The sequence below is a fragment of the Oryctolagus cuniculus genome, chromosome 5, assembly GCF_964237555.1.
Source record: "Oryctolagus cuniculus chromosome 5, mOryCun1.1, whole genome shotgun sequence".
Taxonomy (NCBI): Eukaryota; Metazoa; Chordata; class Mammalia; order Lagomorpha; family Leporidae; genus Oryctolagus; species Oryctolagus cuniculus.
The window spans coordinates 98780204-98794252 of record NC_091436.1 but is presented as its reverse complement, the minus strand read 5'-3'; the positions used below and the strand labels follow the sequence as shown (position 1 = coordinate 98794252).

Below are 14049 nucleotides of genomic sequence, written 5' to 3'. Positions count from 1 at the left end.
TCTTGTAGCGCATCTGGTGAGGGGCAATCCCTGTGCTTTCTTAGCTGCACAGTGTTCAGCGGGCACAGACCACCATTCACAGAGTACACTCTTTGTTCTGCCATCAGCACATCTGGTCAGTGTCAATGTTTCGTCCTTTAGGTTTTTCATGTGTCTCAACAGCTTACTCAGTGGCAGCTTGCGGAAGCTCTCAGGGACACATTTCCAGCTCTCTGGATCATGCTGTTGATGCTTCCTTCCCTAGATTTGAAATGAAGGGGCATACATTGCCCACCTGAGCCCCAGAGGTGAGATGTATGCCACTGCTAACACATCAAAAGCTTTCTCCTAAAATTCCCTTTTATGCCCTCCACATGGATGAGGGCTTGAGAGTTGAAAAAAAAAATCAGCTTTTGGAAACCTCCTTTGCAAGTCTTGCATAGTAGCCTTACACTTTTGGGCGGAGTGGGCATCTATTGTCTTGGGTGCCAAGGGCAAAATGCGTCTGCAGTGATTTCACTTCCTGTTATGTGTGGATTTTTAAAAATCTTTTAAATAAAAGGTAAAAGGTAAATCCAGTTACTGGAGGTCAGTGCTAAAGCAGACTTATGACAAATTGGAATGATCATAAGTGAACATAAACAGAAAGAATTCATCTAGTACCTCAGTTCTGTTTTTGGCACTTCTTTTTTATTTCAGAAGCAGAAGTTGAAAGAAACTGCCCTGCTTTTAAAAATTGCTTTTAATGGTCATGTATTGTGCCATACTTCTTCAAATTTGTTAAAAATAGAAGCTCAAGAGTTGGATGTCCTCATGATTAGAGAAGGAAAATTCTGTAACTAATAATTCATATACTTTCAGTTTGTTTGAGGTAATTCAAAAAGTTCATGGAAAATAGAATTAAAAGGTAACTTTGTTTTGATGCAAAAATTTTGAAATCTACATGTAGTTTCTTCTTAATATGCATTTTCAAGAACTTCTTGAGGGTGGTAAAATAATATTTTCTCAGTTCATTTGACTGGTTTCCATAGCATGCATCGTTATAATGAATTATTGATTCAGGAAAAAGGGGTATTGCTGAGAATATCTCCTGGTTCTACCTTTCTGTTTCTACTTTAGTAGTTGTTTAGAAAATCTCACTGAGGCAGGCTTACATCCAATACAAACAGAGATATTTGTGCCTTCGCAGGAGAGCTCTTCCCATGGAACAGTGACCATATTGGGGAAAGAAGAGCTCAGGAGATGTCAATGAGTTATGGATTCTCTCCCCTAGAAAGGTGTTTGCTTAGAAGAGAAGCTGCCCAAGTATTTAGCGTTCAGATCAGCCTTTCTTTCCATTTGCTGGCAGAGGGAATGAACATAAACTATGCTTGATGAGCTGCAGTTAATGTAACAACTCATTTTGAAGCAGATTAAATTCCTTTGAAATGGAAGGGAAATTGCTTAGTAAAAGAAACTTGTACTTTCTACAAAAGCCCTATATATATATATATATATATATATATTAACCCTCCAGTTTAGTTCAGCTAGAACTAACATGGTACAATTTGGAAATAAAATGTATTCCTCTTTTACAGCAATCAGTTGTCAAGAAATCTTGGCCTGTAGACCAAATCCAGCCCGACAGCTATTTTTTAAAAGTTTTATTGGAACATAGTCACACTCCTTTGCTTACATGCTGTCTCTGGCTGCTTTTGCACTGTAACCTATGGTATTTACTCTCTGTCTCTTTATGGGAACAGTCTGTGCAGATTCCCATTCCAGACTAAAGAAAATGCTCTGTTATCAGTATTTTTGTGGCTTGCATAGATGGCTGCTAATTCTCTGAATGGTTAACTTTAAATATTTCAGTATTTTCTACCATTCTTGATTATGTGTTTTGCAAAAATAACTAAATTCATTGTGAAAACTGATTTAACCTGATTGCCTAAGGGGCAGTATGTTGAACATTGCAAAACTGAGTCTTGCTTTTCAAATCTCTTGGAAGGTGAAATGATTTATTTCTTGATTTGCATTTCACCAGTTATAAACACCCTGGGAAGGCATCATGTGGTACAAAGCACACTGTCAGTTCTCAGTTACGAAATGATTCTTTGATTTCTTGAAACAATTTTAAATGATAATGAGAAAGAAACACTTTCCTTCCTGTTTTTCTTTAGTTTTCCATGGTGACTGGCCCCTTCTGCTTCTTGGATTCATGTTCTTTCCAATAAAGGGCAGAGTTAAGGTTACTTAATGATCATTTGCCTCTTTGGAGTAGTTTGATATTCTCAAGTGAAGGTTATTTCCATGGCTTGCAAGAGACAGTATCTGATCATGGAGGCCAGTCTCATGAGCACCTTAAGAACAAGCCTGGGGACAAGAATTGATTCATTCATTTGTACATGAACACTGAAGACATGCTGAACTAGAAACTGAGCCTAAGGATTTTATAGTTTCTTTTCTTTTTTTTTTTTATTTTTTTTTGACAGGCAGAGTGGACAGTGAGAGAGAGAGACAGAGAGAAAGGTCTTCCTTTGCCGTTGGTTCACCCTCCAATGGCTGCCGCGGCTGGCGCGCTGCGGCCGGCGTACCGCGCTGATCCGATGGCAGGAGCCAGGAGCCAGGTGCTTTTCCTGGTCTCCCATGGGGTGCAGGGCCCAAGCACCTGGGCCATCCTCCACTGCACTCCCTGGCCACAGCAGAGAGCTGGCCTGGAAGAGGGGCAACCGGGACAGAATCTGGCGCCCCGACCGGGACTAGAACCCGGTGTGCCGGCGCCGCTAGGCGGAGGATTAGCCTAGTGAGCCGCGGCGCCGGCCGAGGATTTTATAGTTTCTTAAAACAGATAGACACAAGGCCGGTGCCGCAGCTCCCTTGGCTAATCCTCTGCCTGTGGCGCCGGCACCCCAGGTTCTAGTCCCGGTTGGGGCGCCGGATTCTGTCCCCATCGCTCCTCTTCCAGTCCAGCTCTCTGCTGTGGCCCAGGAGTGCAGTGGAGGATGGCCCAGGTCCATGGGCCCTGCATCCGCATGGGAGACCAGGAGGAAGCACCTGGCTTCTGGCTTCAGATCGGCATACTGCGCCGGCCGCAGTGCGCCGGCTGTAGTGGCCACTTGAGGGGATGAACTGATGGAAAAAGGAAGACCTTTCTCTGTCTTCTCTCTCACTGTCTAACTCTGCCTGTCAAAAAAAAAAAAAAAAAAAAAAAAGATAGACACAAAATAGATAATGATTATATATTGTGTTAAATAAAATGATTGCGTTGGGATTCTAGGAAGCAGCAGTATTTGAGGTAGGCCTGGGAAGATGGGTAGAGGTAGGAGTAAGTGTAAGAAAAATTAACATAGAAATCATATTGCATGCAGCCTCAGGACACTGACAGTCTTATACAGTTATGGGCTGCTTTAATGATAGACATTTTGAGAAATGCATCACTAGGCAGTATTGTCATAATGTGAACATTTCATAGAATGTACTTATACAAACTTACATTGTTTAACCTGGTACACGCCAAGGCTATATGTTACAGCAACCATGCTATATATGGTCTTTTGTTGGTCAAATATTGTTTTATGCCACGTGACTGTACTTTTGCTTTTGACCATGTCTGTCTCCATTGCTTGACCCTCTGACACTGAGGACCATAATTTATCTTTATAGAGCCTCATATGGTGTTTTGTATGTAGAACCTAATCAAAGTTTGCTATATGAATTTCGCTAGAGAGAGACATGTTCAATAAGTAATTATCTTTACCTGTGCTGGCTTCAGTAGTAAAGCAAAACTAGTTTAAAAACTGGAATTCTGGGGCTGGAGTTGTGGCATAGAGAGATTAATGGGTGCTCATTCGAGTCCTGGCTCCTCCTCTTTCAATCCAGCTCCTTGCTAATGTACCTGGGAAAGCAGTGGAAGAGCTTGGGCCCCTGTACCCACATGAGAGACCCAGATGAAACTCCTGGCTCCTGGCTTCAGTCTGGCCCAGCCCCAGTCATTGCAGCCATTTGGAGAGTGAACCAGCAGATGGAAGATACCCTCCTGCCCACCCTCCCCACCCCTGTCACTGCCTCTGTCTTTCTATAACTCTACCTTTCAAATAAATAAAATAAATCTTAAAAAGCTCCCAGAACGCTTATGTGTATCAGTAAAACAGGTACTAAAGATAATGTTCTTTTTTTTTTTTTTTTTTTTTGTAAGGATGTATTTATTTTGAAAGGGAGAGAGAGAGAGAGAGAGAGAAATCTTCCATGTGCTAGTTAACTCCCCAAATGGCCACAATGGCTAGGGCTGTGCCAGGCCAAAGCCAGTAGCCTGGAACTTCTTCTGGATCTCCCATGTGAGTGGCATGGACCCAAGCACTTGGGCCATCTTCTGCTGCTTTCCCAGGTGCATTATCAGGGAACTGGATTGGAATGGGAGCAGCCAGGCCTCAAACTGGCACCCATATGGGATGCTGGTGTGGCTGGTGGTGGCTTAACCTGCTATGCCGCAACACTGGCCTCAGATGATGTTCTTGACTTGATTTTTAAGTGTTACAAATTAGAACTTCCATGTGAATCATGCATGTAATTTATAACATTTCTGTATATGACATGAAAACAATTTAAGATAGACATCACAAATGTGGAGATTATGGCTTTGATCTGAACAACATAATTTCTTTGGGATATCCACTAAGTGACCATATTGAAGTTACATTTTAGATAATGATTTTCTTAGGATATAAATGGTTACATTTGTATTTTGAAGTGAGCCATATTTTTCTTTTAAAATAAAAAAATAGCTTTGTGCACAGAAGCTTTACATTAAAATGAGGATAATTTTTTAAGACAGAATAATATTTTCTAACCTTGTCTGTATGTTCGCTTTGATAAATTTAAGGAATCAGAATATAAATTTCATTAATGGAATTACTTTACTATTTTGAAAAAATTTCTATTAAGTGTGTTATTTATACTTTAGAATGGACAGAAACAGGAGGAGGTAGAAAAACGATATAATAATAGGCCACATGTTTTCTTGTTCATCTTGCAAAAGGAAATAATGGTATCTGGTAAAATACCATAGGGTGTAGTGATTTAAGGGTTTCCCTGGAGAATGACTGAAAGAATTAGGTGGAGGATGTTGAACCCTGATGTTTTTGCATAGTTGATCATTTATAAACATTTGAATTTTGTTAACTTCATTTTCTCCACTGGTTTTCTGATATGATTTCTAAAACAAATTTGCCCTATATCAATGAAGATATTAGGTCCTATAATACTGTGCTGATGATGTTTAGGGAGGAATTTCTGGCATTCCACACTCAGGAAGCCCTCCACCTGGCAGTAGTATCCCAGAAAAGAGGAGAAACACAGTGCGGGCAAATCCATATCCTTAAAAACCCTGGTCTCAGTACAGACTGGGTTCTCAGTCTTTCCGGAGACACCCGCCTGGTCTGTCGGGTGTGCTGTTTCCATTAAACTTTGCTATCTTGGTTACTGCTAGAAAATGACGTCATTTCCTGCTAGTTTGATATGTCTTGTACTTGCTTCATAAATTTCTGCATTGTGTAATTTAATATAATTCTCATTTTACAAATGATAAAAATAAAATTAAGTAGTTTTAAAAAATGATCTTCAATGAGTTACAGTGTTCACCTTTATTATTTTTTTAAAGTCTGTTTTTACTATTTTATTTTATTTGAGAGGCAGAGATGTAGGTAACCAGATAGAGACAGAAATGAGAGAGAGAGAGAGAGAGATTTTCCATCATTCCTCAAATGCCTGCAGTGCCCAGGACTAGTACTTAGGCACTTAATCCAGGCCTCCCACATGAGTGAGAGGGACCCAAATACTTGAGCCATCACCCACTGCTTTCCAGGATGCACATTAGCATGAAGCTGGAATTGGAAGCTGGACTCAGGACTTAAACCCAGTACTCTGCTATGGGATGTGGGTGTCCTAAATGCAATTCAACCACCAGACCATGTGCTCTGGCTCACCTTTTTATGTTAGTGAGTTGGGAAGGAATACTGAGTGAAATTTCACAGGCTTAGTGTTGCAGTTGACTAAAAATACACTTACACAAATTAAAATAAACTCTTGTTCATTAAATAATTACAAATGTAAGGAAAAAATAATTTTCTAGACCCTTTTGTTCAGGTAAATAAGCAACAAAATAATTAAGAACTCATATATTCTCTTCTCTTTTTTTTTCTTTCCTCCAATAGGACCAGACATATTATCAATCATTTCATGTTTCAGAATATGGTAAGAGTCTCTTATTTTATTTCAAAGGAAAGAGATTTTTATTACTTCCTATAGAGATAAGAGAAATTTTCAAGGGATGTGATATTGTTTAAAGTAAAAATCCCAATGAAAGTAAAATTCTGGTGTTCCTTGTAGGTCTAAACATATTTTTCATATGAAAAACTTCTAAAATATTATTATAAAGAAAAAATGGACAAATTATCTTTTGTAGCCCCACTGTGCTGGTCTTTGCCCTATGCACAGTTTCTATGTTTTTCTACTTTCCTTAAAATTTTGTATTTTTTTTTAAATCTTTGCATCAGTGATTTTTCTGTATTTTTTGTTTGACATTGGTTTAACTCAGGTAAATTCTTTTTTTGCCCATGTGACCCTTATAATATTGCAGATACACATGGACTCAACTAATTTGCTGGCAGATGGAGAGGAAGTAGAGATGAGAGTGAGAGCATAGGGTCTCAGTTTATCATCTGAATAGCTCTTTTGGGGTTACACACATGAGCTTTGTCATTTGATTTGTGACACTTTTGGAGATTGTGTCTGATTCAAGTGATAGAAATTTTAGAAAGTAGTTCGCTTTTAACTCTGGGGCTCAAGCTTGTGTATCTCATATGGTGTTTTCAGATCAAGTCTCAGGAGCATGTAGAATGGGAATCAGCAAAGTGTTTTCCTACAATGAGCCAGATAGGAGTGTGCATGTTGTAGGCTCTGTGGGCTGCCCATGTGTCTCCGTCATAACTACTCCAGTTGGCCTTAGTAGCACGGAGCAGCCATAGTCTGTATGTAAGTGAATGTAGCTGTGAGGAAATAAACTTCATTTAATTAGTGTGGATATTTGAATGCCACACAATTTTCATGTGTGATATTATTTTTTAATGTGTTTCAATCAATTACAAATTGTAAAGACCATTGTTAGCCCATACTGGTCATAGTTTGCTGACCCATGGTCTGGAACTGTGCCATCTAGTACAGGGCCACGCACTTGAAGTGTGATTACCATATGGAGATATGCTGTAAGCGTAAAATACACACCAAGGTTTGAAGACTTAGTGCAAAAAAGCCTGGTTCATTAGTAATGTTGTTTATTTTGATTACATATTAAAATTGTATTATTTTGGATATACAGGAGTAAATAAAAATTTCAAAAATAAATTTCATTTGCCTTTTTTCTTTTCTTTATTTATTTTTAAAAGATTTTATTTATTGGCTGGTGCCGCCACTCACTAGGCTAATCCTCTGCATGTGGCGCCGGCACCCCGGGGTTCTAGTCCCGGTCGGGGTGCCGGATTCTGTCCCGGTCGCTCCTCTTCCTGTCCAGCTCTCTGCTGTGGCCAGGGAGTGCAATGGAGGATGGCCCAAAGGCTTGGGCCCTGCACCCGCATGGGAGACCAGGAGGAAGCACCTGGCTCCTGGCTTCAGATCAGTGCGGTGTGCCGGCTGCAGTGCACCGGCCGCAGCAGCCATTGAGGGGTGAACCAGCGGAAAAGGAAGACCTTTCTCTCTGTCTCTCTCTCTCACTGTCCACTCTGGCTGTCAAAAAAATAAATAAATAAAAAAAGATTTTATTTATTTATTTGAAAGGCAGATTTACAGTGAGAGGGAGAGGCAGAGATCTTCCATTTGCTGGTTCACTCCCTAAATGGCTGCAACAGCCAGGGCTGGGCAAGGCCAAAGCCAGGAGCCAGGAGCTTCTTTCAGATCTCCCATGTGGGTGCAAGGGCCCAAGCACTTGGGCCATTCTACCATGCATTCCCAGGCACATTAGCAGGGAGCTGGATTGGAAGTGGAACAGCCAGGTCCTGAGTTAGCACTCATAAGGGAGGCTGGCGCAGCAGGCCATAGCTTTGACCTATTGAGCCACAATGTCAGCCCCTCCCTGCTTTTTACTTTTCAAATGTGACTACTAGAAATGAAAAACTGCACATATGGTTCACATTTTATTTCTTTTGGATAGCCCTGATCCAGAAAAATAAATCACACAGGACCAACATTTTTTTTTAAAAGATTCATTTTCTTTATTTGAAAGACAGAACAACAGAGAGTGAGGGAGAGGCAGAGAGAAAGAGATCTTAAATCTGTTGGTTCACTCCTCAAGTGGCCACAATGGCCAGGACAGGGCTGGACAGAAGCTAGGAGCCTGGAACTCCATCCATGTCTCCTACATAGGTGGCAGGGGCCCAAATACTTGGGTCATCTGCTGCTGCTGGATCAGAGGTAGGGCATCCAAGACTCAAATCAGTGCTCCCATATGGGATGTCCTCGTTGCAGGTTGTGGCTTAACCTGCTGTGCCACAACACCACTCCAGGATGAACATTTTTAGAAGCTGTTTTCATATCACGTAGTGTTGGAACTGTTGCTGAGTTGTTGTTGTTACCATGAGTAGGGTGTTATATGTAGTTGAGCAGGGGAAGAGTGGAGGTTTGAGGAAGGTGTATTTGCATGTCTTGTCCACCTCTGGGTTTCCTCTAGCTTCTGTGCTGATGCAGGTCCTTGAAGGGCAGTTACAGTTACCCCATGTGACTTCTTTGGTTCTCCTCTCAGATTGGTCTAGAGTCTGGGAGAGACTTGGCACATTAACTTTGGCCTTTAACTTTGTATGGAGCTGGAGGTGTGCTCTATATTGTTGACCCATCGACCTGCATGATACATCTCTTGTGTTAATTGAAAGGAAAGGTGATGTGCCTTGTTGTGAGACTTTGATATGTTTCTCTTGCAGTGACCTTAGACCCAACAACTCTGTAAACCAGAAAATCACAAAAGCTTTTTGTTCTGTTGGAGTGACTTATCGCATAGTATTAATATTTGTATACTCTTTCATACTTAATCATATAAAGATGACCAAAGTGGAGATTTCTAATTTTGGGGAAACAAAGGGCTTTTTGCCTGTGTTAATATGTATTTTTTTTAATTTTTTTAATTTTTAAAAATTTTTTTTGACAGGCAGAGTGGACAGTGAGAGAGACAGAGAGAAAGGTCTTCCTTTGCCGTTGGTTCACCCTCCAATGGCCGCCGCGGGCGGCGCGCTGCGGCCGGCGCACCGCGCTGATCCGATGGCAGGAGCCAGGAGCCAGGTGCTTTTCCTGGTCTCCCATGGGGTGCAGGGCCCAAGCACTTGGGCCATCCTCCACTGCACTCCCTGGCCACAGCAGAGGGCTGGCCTGGAAGAGGGGCAACCGGGACAGAATCCGGCGCCCCGACCGGGACTAGAACCTGGTGTGCCGGCGCCGCTAGGCGGAGGATTAGCCTAGTGAGCCGCGGCGCCGGCCTGTGTTAATATGTATTTGAATCCTAATGGATCTAAATTCACATAGTAACAATCTTTGACTCCCTCACAACAATTCTGCTATTTATTTTCTTTAGGTGAAGATGCTAGTAAAATAGAATCTATTAAAGATTTACCCTTGCTTTTCTTTTCCAGTGTTGCCAAAATTTGAAGTGGTTTTGCAGACACCATTATATTGTTCTTTGAATTCCAAGAATTTAAACGGTTCTATTACAGCTAAGTAAGTATCATCTTTAATATTACTTTAGAACTATAATAATATAAGTATCATTTCATATCATTTATAATATTACTTTATAATCCATTATGACACTATATGACAAAAGGCTCATTATATACTTCAGAATACTGACACAGCAGTTTTCTTATTAGAATGCCCTAGTGAGGCACAGGTATTGTGTTGTGGCAAGTTAAACCTGTGCTTGGGACACCCACGTCCCATATCAGAGTGCCTGGGATTGAGTCATCCTGACTGTGTCTGGCATGATGAAAGCAACATCTCTTTTACCTTCAGAGGCCGATCCCTTCACATGGGCACTGGATATCGTGTCCCGTGAGAAGACTTCCCACGCTGCCTCATCTTTCACCGGTGTCTCGGCTTCCAACATTTGGTATCTGTAACCTTTTTTATTTATTTATTTTGACAGGCAGAGTGGACAGTGAGAAGAGAGACAGAGAGTAAGGTCTTCCTTTACCGTTGGTTGATCCAACGGTATCATCTTCCCAAAAATGTGATGCCTCCTTGCTTCCCCATCTTTGTGGACTGCACCACCATCTCTTAGCTACCCAAGTCCACTGTACTCTTCCTTCTCCCTCCCTCAAGCTCTGTGTTCAGGCAGCACTTAATGCTGTTGATCTTGTCTCAGTTCAGCACACTTTCCCCACTGCCACTTTCTTGATATAAGTCTTGACATAGTCCCTCTCCTTTAACTATGGTTACAGTTTAAATATTTTTCCTGACTCCAGGTTTACCCTTTCCAGTCTTTTCTCTATCACTGTGTTGACTTTTTAAAAAAACTATAGTGCAAATCTAAGTTTGTCACATTTTTGCACAACAATTTTCAGACCATTGCCTTGAGGGTGAAGTTCATATTCTTTACTGTATCTTGTAGGTTTCTTGTTTCATGTCTTTTGAAACATTCTATCCAGCTTCTAAGAATGCAAAGTGCTTTCTCTGATCAATAGGCCTATACATAAGCAGTTTCACGGTTTTGGCTACTTGCCCCTAACCCTCTGTATTTATACCTTTTGTAGCAGTAATCACACAATTCTCCTGTTTGCTAGTCTACCTCTTTGAAGTTGGGTACGTTTTGTTTATTACTGCACACTGGTACCTGGTATAGTACCAGTTATGGAAAAGCCATCCAATAAGTATTTATTGAAAAAAAGAAACCAAATGCATTAATGACATGACCCCTAGGATTTCTGTTCCAAGCTCTATGTAGCATGACAAAGGTCTACATACCAAATCAAAAATTTGCTTTTTGGAATGAACCAACTTAAGTTGTATAACAGTAGATTCAGTCTCATTACCAAATTAAGGGATAGAGAATATGATCTGAAATCAGGTCATTCCTTATGTAGTTTGAAACATAAATTCTGTTGTTTCAATATTTGGATGATTGTTATTAAGTTATAGAGATAATTTTATAAATATTTATTTTATAATAGCTACCATAGTCCTCTGTGTGGATCATAAACAATTTAGGTTACTCTTTTGTTAGTAGCCATCTGTTCCATTAAGGTTACAATTAATATGCCAAATATTGTTAGAAATTTTTCAGAGAATGGTAATAAGCTCCTTTTAATTTTGAAGACTTTCGATGACTTAAAAATAAACATTCATTTGTTTATTAGCTTTGATGTGAACATCTGTTCATTATTCCCACCTTTATTTTATTTTTTTTAAAGATTTATTTTATTTATTTGAAAGATAGAGTTACAGAGAGAGGTAGAGACAGAGAGAGAGGTCTTCCATCTGCTGGTTTACTTCCCAGATGGCCCCAACAGCTGGAACTGCACCGATCCGAAGCCAGGAGCCAGGAACTTCTTCCGGGTCTCCCACGTGGGTGCAGAGGTCCAAGGACTTGGGCCATCTTTTACTTCTATCCCAGGCAACAGCAGAGAGCTGGATCGGAAGTGGAGCAGCCGGGACTAGAACTGGCGTCCACATGGGATGCCAGCGCTTCAGGCCAGGGCGTTAACCCGCTGCTCCACAGCGCTGGCCCCATATTCCTACCTTTAATTAAAAATAAGATTGCAACATAGGAAATATCTAGTTTGCTTTGTACTTCCTAGGGACAGTAGAATTTTTAAAATGTTATTTAATCTAAGGTTTATTAAAATATATTGAAATGGGGGCCGGTGCCGTGGCTCACTTGGTTAATCTTCCATCTGCAGCGCCGACATCCCATATGGGTACCGGGTTCTAGTCCTGGTTGCTCCTCTTCCAGTCCAGCTCTCTGCTGCGGTCCAGGAAGGCAGTGGAGGATGGCCCAAGTGCTTGAGCTCCTGCACTCACATGGGAGACCAGGAGAAAACACCTGGCTCCTGGCTTCAGATTGGCGTAACTCCAGCTGGCCGTAGTGGCCATTTGGGGAGTGAACCAACAGAAGGAAGACCTTTCTGTCTCTCTTTCTCTCTCACTGTCTAACTCTATCTGTCAAATAAAAAAATTATTAAAATGGAACATTTGCATTCTGGAGATGGTATGGGAACAAAAGGATGTGTTGGGTAGAATTATACTGTTAGGTTCAATTTTTTAAAAGATTTATTTATTTATTTGAAAAGCAGAGTTACAGAGAGAGGAGAGACACAGGGAGCGAGATCTTCCATCTACTAGTTCACTCCTTCAAAAGGCTGCAACAACCAGGGCTGTGTCAGGCTGACTCCAGGAACCCAGAGCTTTTTCCAGGTCTCCCATGTGGGTGGCAGGGACCCAAGCACTTGTGCCATCTTCCATTGCTTTCCCAGGCACATTAGCGGGGAGCTGGATCAGAAGTGGAGCAGCTGGGTCTTGAATCAGTGTCCAAATAAGAGCCAGCATCACAGGCAGTAACTTTACCTGTTGCGCCACAGTGCCAGCCCCTGGTTCACTCTTAGGTATTATTTGATAAATATTTTGTGCTGCAGCTATTTTCAAAGAAAAAAATTCATTGTTAATGAGACTATGCCAGAGTACCTTAGTTTGTAAAAAATGTTGTCCCTCTATTATTCTGTGAATAATTAGTTTATCCCATGTTTTTCTAGGTAGTATTTAGGATAATAATTGTCAGTATCATTGTTTCACAGTTGCAGTAACCAGCTTTGTGCTTGGAAAGCTAAATCTGCTTTATACTTAATTCAAAATTAAAAACATTTGTATCAGGGCAGACATTTGGCAGAGGCTAAGCCACCCTTTGGGATCCTGCATCCCATATTGAAATGCCTAGGCTCACACCCTGCCTCTGCTTCCAGTTCAGTGTCTTGAAGGTAGTTCAAGTTCTTGGTTCCTTCCCCCACTCCAATCTGGGGACCTGGCTGCAGTTCTGGACTGTTGTTCCAGCCTGGCCTAGGTCCAGCTGATGCAGGCATTTGGGGTAGTGAAACGGCAGAGAGATTTCTCTTGCTCTGCCTTTCAAATGAATAACCTAAAAAACTATTTGTGTCTGAGGGTACTTGAAATTATGTCTGATTTTCAAAATTCCCTAAACATGCTGTATCATAGGATGTAACTCTTCACATACAACATTCTGGAATTCTAATTTTGCTTCTATTTGATATAAAAATATTCGTTTATTTGAAACAGTGAGAGGGAGAGAGGAGGGGAGGGAGGGAGGGGGAGAGAGAGAGAGAGAGAGAGAGAGAAAGAGAGAGAGAGAGGTCTTCCATTTGCTGGCTCACTCTTCAAAGGGCTGCAGTAGTCAGGGTGGGCCAGTCCAAAGCCAGGAGCCAAATGCTGCATCTGGGTCTCCCACTTAGGTGCAGGGGCCCAAACAATTGGGCCATCTTCCTCTGCTTTCCCAGGTATTAACAGGGAGCTAGATTGGAAGTGGAGGAGCCGGGACTCAAACCAGCACCCATATGGGATGCCAACATTTCAGGCAGTGGATTTACACAGTATGCCACAGTGCTGGCCTCTTTATTCCATCTAACAAGCTATCAACAGTGTCAGGTTTCAAAGACTCTGCTTTGAGTGAGTGAATTTGGAGTCAAAGTGGCTAACCAGGATTTCCCCTAACTTGATTATTTTTGTTTGGAAGGGTGGTGCGTTTGAAGGTGGGTTCTTTTTTGCTTCTTGACTTGTAATATGCTATACTTTACCATTTGCTTTTTGTGTTAAGTTGTTCTTGACAAGACTCTGTGTTCAATTAGCGGATTCAGGAAGCAGCAGTTTACCGTTCCAGTTTATAGGGTGTAAAGAAAAATTGAGCGCTTCAAAACAGAAATGGAAAGAGCCCATGAAATACATTTAAAAAAGATTTCCAGGCAGCAAAATGATTTGCCAGATTGCCTCTTGTTTGTGTGAAGAACGTGTTCTATCATGAGAGAGGATAAAATGAATACATAGAAGACAAGAAAG

At 41.3% G+C, this 14049-nt stretch overlaps 1 protein-coding gene across 1 annotated transcript in view; it reads left to right on the top strand.

Annotated features, from left to right (window-relative positions):
• Positions 1 to 14049, top strand: part of CD109 (CD109 molecule) — a 169725-nt gene that overhangs the window by 70912 nt on the left and 84764 nt on the right. Inside the window, exons 6-7 of the mRNA XM_070073883.1 lie at positions 6168 to 6207; positions 9624 to 9708. Of these exons, the coding sequence (XP_069929984.1) occupies positions 6168 to 6207; positions 9624 to 9708 (125 nt within the window). The remainder of the gene's footprint in view (positions 1 to 6167; positions 6208 to 9623; positions 9709 to 14049) is intronic.